Genomic DNA, 11,809 nt, shown 5'->3' on the forward strand with positions numbered 1-11,809 from the left:
ATTGGTGAGTACTATGGTTTGAATTTGCTTCTCTAAAATTCAGATACCAAAGCTTCACAGCCAATGTGATGATAGCTGAGTACTGAGAGATCGAGAAAGAAGGGCTAGAGAGATGGCTCAGCAGTTAAGAGCGAAGTTCCATTCCCAGTACCCACATCAGGTGGCTCAAAATCTCCTGTAACTCAAGCTCCAGAGGACCTGAATTCCTCTTTTGGATTCCATGGGAATCTGCACATATGTGGTGTGTACACACAAACACACAAAGACACACATACACACATCTTTAAAATAAAGAGAAAAAAGGGCGATGGGTGGGGGGAGGAATCTAGGGAGATTATTAGCTCCATAGTCGCTAAAAGGCCATTAACAAAATTCAACATTTACTCCTCATAAAAACAAAATAAACAAACAAAATACCCTCAAGAAAATAAGAATTAAAAATAAGTGAAAAACACCAGAGGCATCTTCACTAAGAACAGAAATGCTGAATGAAAGAAAGACTCAAGAGTACTGATACTTTTGATACTAGATGTCCTATGTAGAGTGTTTTCACCACCATATTTGAAATTAAACTAAAGAAGTATTAACAGCTGATACAATTTTAGGGGCCTGCTGTAAAATTAAACTATTACTCAATAGTAATAAAATACAATTAGAAATATCAACATAGATGTTTAATCTGAGTTCAATATTCTAAGAAGATTAAATAAACATCTCCACTTTTATTTGGAAGTGGATCAATGTCAATATGAGAAAAATTTACACTGACAGACATTATGAAAAGAATCATTATGGAGGTACTGTAAGCACTGTGGCAGTCTGAATGAGAATGGCCACAGGCTAATTTCTGTGATTACTGGTTGCAGCTGGTGGAACTTTTCTGGGAGGGGTTACGAGGTGTGGCCTTGCTGGAGGCAGTTCATCAAGGAGGGTGGGGTTCCACTGCCTGTGAATAAGATAAAAGGTCCAGCATTTTGCTTGCCAGCTGCCCAAGTTCCTTACAGTAGCAGAGTTTTGTGGTCAAGGACAGAGGCATTAGAGTTTGTCTTGATCTAAATGTAGGTTGATCAAGTTACTTTTCTTCAGGCTCTGGGTTCCTCTGCATTGTACTGTGATATTCCGATAGAATATGAAGAGTGCTTGGCACAGTGTCTGTACGCAGCAAGCACTGAATAAGCAGTGCTGAGTCTTCTTATCAACTGGTCCTCCTTCTACTCCCTGGCTCCCAGGCTCCTCTTCAGAAGCCTCTGCAGACTCCTCACTTTAGGAACATTCTTGTTTCCCTTCTTGAGACAGCTAGCTTAAGCTGGCAAAAGGCAACTTAGTAATACATTTTGAAAAATCTTTTCACATTTGACTCCCAGCAACACAGGATGTATGTATGTCAACTAGAATCAGGAAGTATGTTAGCTATGTAGGAAAAAGTTGACAAATTTGCTTAAGACTGACGAAAGGGAAAAGGCACTAACCTCTGTTCCGCTAGGGCACAAGGAATGCCAGATTTCAAACAGTAACTTGGCACACAAAACACCAGCAGGTCCCTACACTAAATGAAATCCATTTGAGATATTTTCCCTGAAGTTTAGGGTACCCTTTTAATGATAAAAGCAGAAATTTCCAAATTACTGCGCAACAACCCTTTCTAAATGGCCATCGAGGATTACACAACACCTAAAGGAAGTCATCAGGGAAAGTCTACAACACGGGGCAGTAGGCATGAGTCAGAGGTACTAGAAAAAGAAAAAAAAATAAAAGTGAGAGCTTGAAAAGCCACTATGATGTGAAAGAATGACCAGTACTTTCTGCACAGAACCAGTCAAGTTTTTACTTAGCTCACCTGTAGTTTTTGAGTCAGAGAGTCCCTCTGTTCTTGGAGTTCTCTGGCATTATCGATTTCTTGTTTCAATCTTTCTATTTCCTGGAAAAGATAAAGTAATGTCTTTAACAACATTTAACTTATAATAAGGAGAGGGAAGAACTAATTTTCCTCTGAAACTATTTCCTAGTTCCGAGGAAACAGTAATTAAAAGCATCCCTTATTGACTTTCAGAGGGATATGAGTCCTATAGAGGCCTGCTCCCTGAAGAGTCAGGTTTCCTTCTTTCCTGGAGGTGGGGCAGGGTCTTTACTCCATTCCTTTATCTCATTATATATAGCAAAGATGGCTTCAAGGCAGGATCTTCCTGCCTCAGCTCCTCGTCCTGGGACTATAAGCACAATAGCATATGCCAATTCAGAATGATTTCTATCAAAAGTATAATATGATGGCTTCAGCATAGCACTAAATAGCTTCAAGTCTGAGATACACTTCTTCCCTTGGTATATGAAATAGCCCTTTTTGACTAAAAATCAAAGAAAGCAACAACTTGCAAAAATTCATTTAATCTCTAAGGGTTTCCTATTGCTTATATAAGTACAACTCTCACACAAAAGGCAGCCATAGTCAAACAAAGTTAATAATAACAGAAACATGAGAGGGAAAACATGAACAAGCTTTAAAATGTTCAATAAAAGTTTTATCTTTAAAACAGAAGCCCACAATCTCACTTTACCGCAGACGGTAGTCCAGACCTCCTGTGCTGTACATAATGCTATCTGGATCGTAGAGAGCTGTAGAGTGGGGCCTACCTCTTCCTTCACTTTCAGTGTCTCTTCCAGTTCTTGTACTGTCTGATTTAGCTCAGCCTTGTGGGTGTGCACAGCATTTGCTTGACTACTAACACATTCAAGCTCAGTGACCTGCAATTAAATGAGAACACAGGTTAAATTAAGTGGCAATTTCAGAGTTTCTTGAAGTCATAGTAAGCCCCTGAGAAGTTAATGAATTTTGAATTACTATATGAAAGGTTATTAAGATTCTTGGCATAAAATAAATTCTTTAAACATAAATATTTTAGGCAATGGCAAAAACCAAAGGATTACTAGATAGTTTGGGGACAATGAATTTTCAAATGCTGGTCAGAGTCGGGTTATGGAAAACAAGTCATTAATCACTACAAAGAATTCCAATAAGGAAAGTTCCTTAAAATTCATACAGATATAGCTAATGACTGTCTGCTTCCCCGTTTGGAGCATTCCGGTAAATATGGGTTCTGAGAACTGACCTTCCATAAGTAAGGACTCCCCCCAACAAATATGAGAAAATCTGAAATAAAAGATATGCTTAAGAACACCTTAAAAACTTAAGACAAAAAAAAAACCCTTAAGACATTACAATGGCTTCATGTCAACTGTGCCTCTTACGGGAAGGACAATAGTTTTTCAGTCACTAATAATTTACCAAGAGCCAACAAATAATATTATTTTTTTAATGAGTGCCTGACACCTTTTAAAGATAATGGGAAAGTTCAGTGTTCTTAAAAGTTATCCACCCCAGTTAATCCAAGAAGAAATCATGCAAACATTTAGACACCCTACCACAACTTTTCAAAGTCCTGCTGACAAAGTAAGGATAAAGCAAACTAGCTTGAACTTTCAATAGCAAATCACCCTCTATTCTGCAAGTGTTTCTTTCACACCCTAGCTTCGTTTCTACTTAGTTACTAATATGCTTCTTTGCACAGACCTTTATTACTTAGGTCTGACGAATGCAATGCTCCTATAGAAGATTTAATCACAACTGTGGTCTCTCTTCTTATGTATTTTGGAACTGCTCACAAATGAGTCTTTCATTGTATGATGCTCAAAGTCTTCCAATTGTTTTTTATAATATTAAATCCCTTTTCTTCTTTCCACTAATGAGGATGTATCCAGGGCCTGAGTGTGAAGCAAGTACTGTACCACTGGGCTGCAACCCCAGACCACACTGGTAAAGTCAATCCTAGCGTCTTTCAGTCACTGGCTGCAACCTATATAAATCATCTATTTGGCCAGGATGTGCACTTCTAACAGTAACCTAAGAATAAATGGTGTTCATGTCCAACTTTTTTTTTTTTTGTTTCCTTGACTGAACTAGAATGTCCCTCTGAAGATCATTCTGATCTTAACGGGTAGTAAACTCAGCACCTATCTTCTGAAAGCCGATCCCCTCTGCTAGAACACTCAAAGCTCTCTTCTCCCTTGTTCATAATGTGGAGCATCTAATAAAAATTACTGGGAATGGGAGATAGCTCAGCAGGAAAAGCAAGTACCACACAAATATGACAATCTGAGTTCAGTTCCCAAAGCCTCAACAAGGGAAGTCACGGCACACATTCGCCCAAGATCACATGCAGATATTTTACACAAACACATGCACACGCTCTTGCAAATGCACATATACACATTAAAAAAATCTCCGGAATCATTGTTTAATATACACCAGTTGTCTTTGTTTGATTAACTAAAAATGTTCTAGAGGGAATTTGAGTGTTGATAACAATGCAACGGGTTTATTGGACTACTTTCTCACAGATCAAAAAACAATAAATAGCGTGTAGCAAAATGAACAAAAAATAACAAACAAAAACAACAAAACCCCAAAGCAACCAACTGTAGAAAAGCAGTCATTAGCCAGGTGGTGGCGCATGCCTTTAATTCCAGCACTCGGGAGGCAGATCTCTGTGAGTTCGAGGCCAGCCTGGGGTCTACAAGAATTAGTTCTAGGACTGGCTTCAAATCAACACAGAGAAACTCTGTCTCGAAAAACCAGAAAAAAAAAAAATCAGTACCATTAGGTGTCAGTGACTCACATATCTCTGTCTAAAGGCACTTGCTCATATAGTTGGACAGCTTGATGGATTCAAGCTGAAACATTTAGCTTTATTTTCCTGATGAGTTCAAGAACTTTTAGATTCCTCAGAACAGATGGAAGAGCTAGAAACTGGGATAATTAAATGAAAGGCAAACAGACCTCCCACAGGTCTTTAGTGGACACATAAATGGTCAGGGAGTATAGGGAGGGGGTGGGAGTAGGTGTAGGCACAGAAAAGACGGACCCTGGAAGGACTGAGCTGTGGTGGCATTGGCCATAGAGAAGACACTGTGAAATCTTCTCAGATGAACAAGACCGTAAAAACACTTCAGGCTTTCCAGTGACACCTCAAGAGGGTTACATCTTAGGGGAAGAGACTGCCTGGGACTAAACTAAGTGATTTTTCCCAAGGATAAATGAAAATTGAAATAAACCAAATCTACCAGTATATAAATTCAAGAGATTTTTGCCTATTGCTGCTGCTAATAATAATAGTGACAGATAACAATAATTAATAAATAAATAAATAAATAAATAAATAAATTGTAGACAGAAGTTTCTGTCCCACCTGGTTCCATAGCCATTCAGTTCCAAAAGAAATACACAGAGGTTTATATTAATTATAAACTGTTGGACCTATTAGCTCAAGCTTATTATTAACTAGTTCTTACAACTTAAATTAACCCATTCTTATCTATGTTTAGCCACATGGCTTGGTGCCTATTCTCAGTGAGGCATTCTCATCTTGCTTTCTCTGCCTTTCCTCTTCCCAGAATTCTCTTAGTCTGGTTGTCCCACCTATACTTCCTGCCTGGCTACTGGCCAATCAGCATTTTACCAAGCCAATACAAGTGACAAATCTTTACAGTGTACAAAGCATTATCCCACAGCAAATAATCACTCTTCAAAGGAACTAGAAGACTTTACAAAATCTCACTTATAATGTCCAATATGTGTCTAAAAATGACTGTGAATGTGAAACACAGGAAGTGAAACCAGTAGTCAGATAAAGCAGAGCTAACTTGTTGCTAGCATCCCCACAGCATAAACAATCTTAAAGGAACCAGATTACACAGTAAGAGAACAAAATAGATTGTCAATGGATATTTAACACCAGTGATTTGTAATAAGTTAGGTTTCTATTGTGATAAAAAATAGAAATTATCTTACTAATAATTAAGTATATTCATATACTATAAATGGAGCTCCACAATTTTTCACCTTTCAAATTGAAAGTTAACTTTTATATACAGGAGAGGATAGTATCTGCTCTGTTCTAACCTTGTCCCCTTTTCTCTTCCTTTCCTATTTACATCTTTGCCATTTTGGCACACAGCTAATTGACACAGCCGAAACCACAATCAGTTCATTTGTTTTCAAAAGCTGTGCAGTCTTCATTGCCATGCGACTGTGGGAACTATTTTTCTTGAGCCAGCATAACAAGAAACCTAGCTCATGTACATCCTGACAACTAAAGAGTATCCCAGAAGATTCCATGTGCTCTCCCCCACAGAGACCTTTATTCCCTCTGCTGGCACAGCCCTGTCCTTACCCGCTTGTGGAGCCGCTCTGCTTCTTCCTGATATGCGGCAAGTTGTTGCTTCCATTGTTTCACGTTGGCAGTGGACTCCAGCAGGGCTGCAGTGAGTTTGGCATTATTTCCTTTGAGAGTAGCTAGTTCAGCCTCCCAGTGTTTGCTGATTGCTGAACTAAAACAAAATAAGGAGAAAATTTTATCATTTCACTGAGTATTGTTTCTGAATGGACAACAATATTTAATTCTATTATCAGACGTATAGTCAAAGACAACCCCAAACAATAAAAACAAGAAAGTATGTTTAGAATGGAATACTTGTTTACAGGAAAATGTGATACACATATATATTAATATATTATGCACATATAATATACCCGTCAAAAGTAATAACAATGCAGTATATTGTTTAAGGACACCAAAGTCTACTACAATTTCATTCCTCAGTGGGAACATATGAGGATGCTTACACAACAGTAAGGTTGTGTAACGGGTGGTGTAGTATTTTTTAATTACTATTTTTATCTTTATATTCAGAATTTTCAAATGCTTCAATATAAATATTTATTATAGTAACTATAATAAAATGATTTTATATGATATGCTAGATTAAGAAATTGATTCTAATAACTTCTATTACAAAAGAAATTCTATTCTTTGGGAAGACCTTCTCTTGATAATTACTCTGTTAACTTTCCAATGGAGAACTATCTATGGCTTCTCTTTTTCATTACTGAATTTTATTTCAATTAATGAAATTCTACTAATTCTGTTCCATTAACCAGTGATGCCTATAGCTTTCTTTCATCAATGGTTGCATATGTAGTATCAGTTTGTTATCACAAGGCATCTTTTTATAGATTGATATTTTATAATAATTATAATATATTAAAGAAGGCAGTTTCCATCATCAAAACTTCTAAAGCTTAATACCAGTTTTAAAATACATCCACACTGGGGTTGGAGAGATGGCTCAGCAGTTAAGAGCACTGGCTGTTCTTCTGGAGGTCCTGAGTTCAATTCCAGCACCCACCTGGTGGCTCACAGCCATCTCTAGTGGGATGATGCCCTCTGCTGGCATAAAGTTGTTCATGCAGAGAGAGTACCCATCATATACATAAAATAAACAGATCTCCTTTTTTTTTTTTTTTTTTTTTAAAAGATACATCCACACTATAACCCCCTGACAGGAAGACAGAGAAGGGTAGCAGATCATTTCCAATGACAGTTTTAAGAGAAGCAAACAAATTCAAAATTTTAATTAAACAAATAAGGAAAAAATCAAAATCATATAAACCCAAATTTAAGGACATTCTTAAAAATAATTAATCAAATACTTTTAAAATATGAAGAAAAGACCAAGGACCAGAACAGAGACTGGATAACAATGAGATACACTAAAGAATCTTTGGATAGGTTCCCAAAACAGAAAAAAAAAAAAAAACACTGAGGTCGCAGGTATAGTTTAGAGGTAAAGCACTTGCCTCGCATGGGAGAGGCCCTGGGTTCGATCCCCAGCACTGCCAAAGAAACAACAAAAAGAAGGATCATTAGTGAAAGACCGAGACTTAGTTGGTATTACTACATAGTGCTGATTCCCAAGGTTTGACAATCATACTGCAATCATATAAGACATTAATTAAGAGATATCAGGAAAGGGGTATAGGACACTGCAGTTTTTATAACTTTGCTGTAAATTTAAAATTAGTTCTAAGAGTTCCTAAAGTTTCCCAGATAACAGCATCTCATCAAAACACTAAAGGACAGTATGAAGCAATAAAGGAAGCTATCAATTTAACAAACTATTTTTAGTCTCAAAAAAAAAACTTTTTTCAAATTCTTCTTTTGTGGAATGACTTTTTAGATTTAGACTTTTTAAGAAAAACGTTAAACTATTCACCTGCTCTAAACGAATTAGTTTTTATTAAAACTCTCTACTAGTATGGACTCCAATCTGGTAACTGAAAACTTATGGAACTAATTTGAACATCTGTTATATGCAATTATCAAAACTCTTTAAAATTAAAAATGAAAATGACTTTAAAGACTTATTCTCAAATCTACCTGTCAAAAATCAATCCCATTCTAAAGATGAACTACAACATCTTTATAGAGAAAGAATGAGGACATTTTAGTGCATTATTATCTCAATTTTATTTTATAATCTATTGGTAGAAACTCCATTAAGAATTTGGTAATTTACCAGGCAGTAGTGGCACATGTCTTTAATTTCAGCATTCGGGAGGCAGAGGCAGGTGGATGTCTGTGAGTTGGAGGCCAGCCTGGTCTACAAGAACTAGTTCCAGGACAGGCTCCAAAGCAACAGAGAAACCCTATCTCAAAAATCAAAACAAAACAACAACAAAATTTGGTAACTCAATCTATGTCTATTTATTTCAATTATTATGACTGTGGTACTGAACCCATATTTTAACTATAGTGCTCCTCCAGTCTTTGCATGTTAAATAGATTGGTCAAGCATTATGCAAATGTTAGCCACTGTTGCATACGGTTATTTACATTGCTTAATATTCATAAAATTAAAAGTTCGCTTTTCAGTCTCATTAGGCACAACATACATACAGTCAGTAGCCACAAGCTTCACATGACTGTTGTTTATCAAAGACACAGAACATTTAATTGTACCAGAAGGCTCTGCTGGACATTTGAACTAGGTTTTCAGTGTCTTTTATTACAGGTTCAATGGTAACCCAACAACCTAAATTTATATACTGAAGTCCTAACTTGTAAGAGTATCACAGTATGACTGTATTTAGAGATAGGCTTTTAGAGAAGCAGGGTTAAATGAGTTCTTTAGGGCGAACCTAATTCATATGACCAAAGTACTTATTAGAAAAGATAGGATCATCTAAGTATATATTTAAAGTAGGTTAGCAACATTTTCCAATTTACCCTAGGATTTTCCAGTGTCTTAGTTATGGTTTCTATTGCTACAATGAAGAACCATAACCAAAAGCAAGTTGGGAAGGAAAGGGTTTATTTGGCTTACACTTTTATGTCACAGTCCATCAGTGAAGGAAGTCAGGGCAAGAACTCAAGCAGGGTTGTAACCTGGAGGTGGGAGCTGATGCAGAGGCCATGAAGGAGTGCTGCTTACTGGCCTGTTCCCCATGGATTGCTTAGTCTGCTTTCTTATAGAACCCAGGACCACCAGCCCAGGGATGGCACCACCCACAGTGCTGCCCCACCTTTAATTATTAATGAAGAAAAATGCTCTACAAGCTTGCCTATAGTCTGATTTCACAGACACATTTTCTCAATTGAGGGTCCTCCCTTCAGATGACTCCAGTATGCATCCAGCTGACATAAAACTATTCGGCACATCCAGCATCTTCAGATTTGCTGACTGTTTAGATTAAGGAGGCTTGGGTTTAATATATAGCCATAAATGTTCAGTATACTATGATTAAACCCAGGTAAATGTATTTATTCAACAAAGTAAGTATAAAATTTCACACATGGAATGATACTTGTTTGTGAGCAAGAAAGCTATTACAAAGTATTTCTAAGATCCTTGGAAGGCACACACACTCTCCTGCAAGCTCTTTACCACAATCTTCGGCTGTGTAGGTGAACGCTGTAGAATATTATTTTAAGGTGTATTACTTTTGTTTATGCTGTGGAACATTTGTTTAGCAATGTAAAGATGTGGTGCTTTTGTTTATGCTGTTTGTTTAACTCGGTGAGGCTGTGATTCTTAGCCTGTCTAAAATACCTGATGGTCTAATAAAGGGCTGAACAAATGGCCAATAAAGAGGCACAAGATACCAGAAGTAGGTGAAAGGATAAACAAAATCAAACTCTAGTTTAATCCCTAAGCAGAATGACCCAACTCCTATGCTAACATAAGAGTCATGCCCAAGTATAGGAGGAAATACAGAGGCTGGCTTTCTGTATCTATGCACTCAATCAACTACTGGCTGGAAATAGCAGGAAAAACTTATTTCGTCTATACTGAACATAAACATACTTTTCATTATCATTACTTCCTAAATAACAAAGTGTTAACTACTTATATAGCATATATACTGCAACAGTCTAAGTCACCTACAAGTTAAGTGTATAGTAGGATATATATGTAAACACCACGCCACTTGACATAAAGGACTTGACCCACAGAGCTGGGTCTAGGAAAGGGATCCTAGAACCAATCCCCTATGGATTAAGGGACAACTACTCTAAATTGCTGTTTTTTATGTAATAATTGACATTCAATACATTATGTGTACCAAAGTGCAATAAATGAAGACAATGTCAAAAGAGAAAGCAACTCAGGGGTTCTTACTCAGAGATGCAGGGCACACTAAGCAAGGATGGTGAATAGCCTTCTGAGGCTTTACTTGAAAAGGAGACATCAAGCTAGATCAGATTGTGAATTTCAGCAGAGAAATGAAAACAAGCAAGAATCAAGTGATAGTGTCAAATAAAATGGAAATAAAGAATGGTTCTGACAGAGTCAGGGAATTTGACATAACTGTAGAAATTTTAGAAACCAGTTTTACTGAAACACAAGTAGAAAAAGAAAACCACAAAACATGAAGGTTAATATTAAACTACCTAACAAAATGTGCTACCGTACTAGTAAAACAAGGTTAAAGAAGTATTTTAAGATATAAAGGCTGGAAAATAAAATACCCACTCTCACAACAGGGTAGTCATGGGAGCCAAACGGCAGAAGCAGCCTTGTGTCCTTCAGTGGTTGGCTGACCAAAATGAAGTATGTAGGTACATGTAACAGAAGGAAATTCTGAATGTACTGCAAAAGATGAACTGCAAGGACATCATGTTACATACAAAAGGCCAACCCCCCAAAGACAAATACTGTATGTCTCCACTCATATTTGAGGCACATAGTCAAGACCAGGGAATAAAAAAATTCTGTCAGGGGTTATGGAGTTACTTTTTAGTGAGTATTGTATATCAGATTTGCAAAATAAAAAATAAATTACAAAAAGCCAGTGGGGTCGATTGCAAAAGAGCACAGACAACTATAGAACAGATAACCTAGTGTTTGTTTACAAATATATAAACTACTAAAATATATACAAATTTATACATTAGAAAGGGGAAATGCCACTGTAATGAAGTTATGCTACCAGCAAAAATAGAATGAAAAGTTTTCTATGTGCTTTTGTATGTCCTTTCTGTGCGTAAGATGATAGAATTGGAGGAGCTGGAAGGACTTTCTGCAGCTTGGTAGACCTGTCTCAGAACTGTTCTGCAAGCTCTGCTTTCCTGGCATGGGAAGGGACTGGGTGGGAAGCCGACCAGCTGTGCTACCGGATAAGAAAAGGAGGTGTACGGACCACTGGAGACGGTGGTAAGAAATAGAAGGGGGAGAAGGATTCAAGCAGCAGGGATATGCAAAAGGAAAGTGACACATGAAGGCTTCTCAGGAAATTCGGGATCAACCTACCCCTGGACCCAGCAATACCACTCTTGGGAATATACCCAAGAGAGGCCTTATCACACAACAAAAGTATATGCTCTACTATGTTCATAGCAGCATTGTTTGTAATAGCCAGAACCTGGAAACAACCTAGATGCCCTTCAAATGAAGAATGGATGAAGAAAGTATGGAA

At 37.3% G+C, this 11,809-nt stretch overlaps 1 protein-coding gene across 1 annotated transcript in view; it reads right to left on the bottom strand.

The window, feature by feature from the left end:
- The window catches only part of Homer1 (homer scaffold protein 1), a 102,380-nt gene that overhangs the window by 15,509 nt on the left and 75,062 nt on the right, over nucleotides 1-11,809 (bottom strand). Inside the window, exons 6-9 of the mRNA XM_050153789.1 lie at nucleotides 7,691-7,726; nucleotides 6,225-6,381; nucleotides 2,629-2,739; nucleotides 1,838-1,918 (exon numbers count right to left, since the gene is read on the bottom strand). Of these exons, the coding sequence (XP_050009746.1) occupies nucleotides 1,838-1,918; nucleotides 2,629-2,739; nucleotides 6,225-6,381; nucleotides 7,691-7,726 (385 nt within the window). The remainder of the gene's footprint in view (nucleotides 1-1,837; nucleotides 1,919-2,628; nucleotides 2,740-6,224; nucleotides 6,382-7,690; nucleotides 7,727-11,809) is intronic.

The sequence above is a fragment of the Alexandromys fortis genome, unplaced genomic scaffold, assembly GCF_014885135.2.
Source record: "Alexandromys fortis isolate MF-2015 unplaced genomic scaffold, M_Fortis_MF-2015_v1.1 scaffold_79, whole genome shotgun sequence".
In the NCBI taxonomy this organism is placed as follows: domain Eukaryota; kingdom Metazoa; phylum Chordata; class Mammalia; order Rodentia; family Cricetidae; genus Alexandromys; species Alexandromys fortis.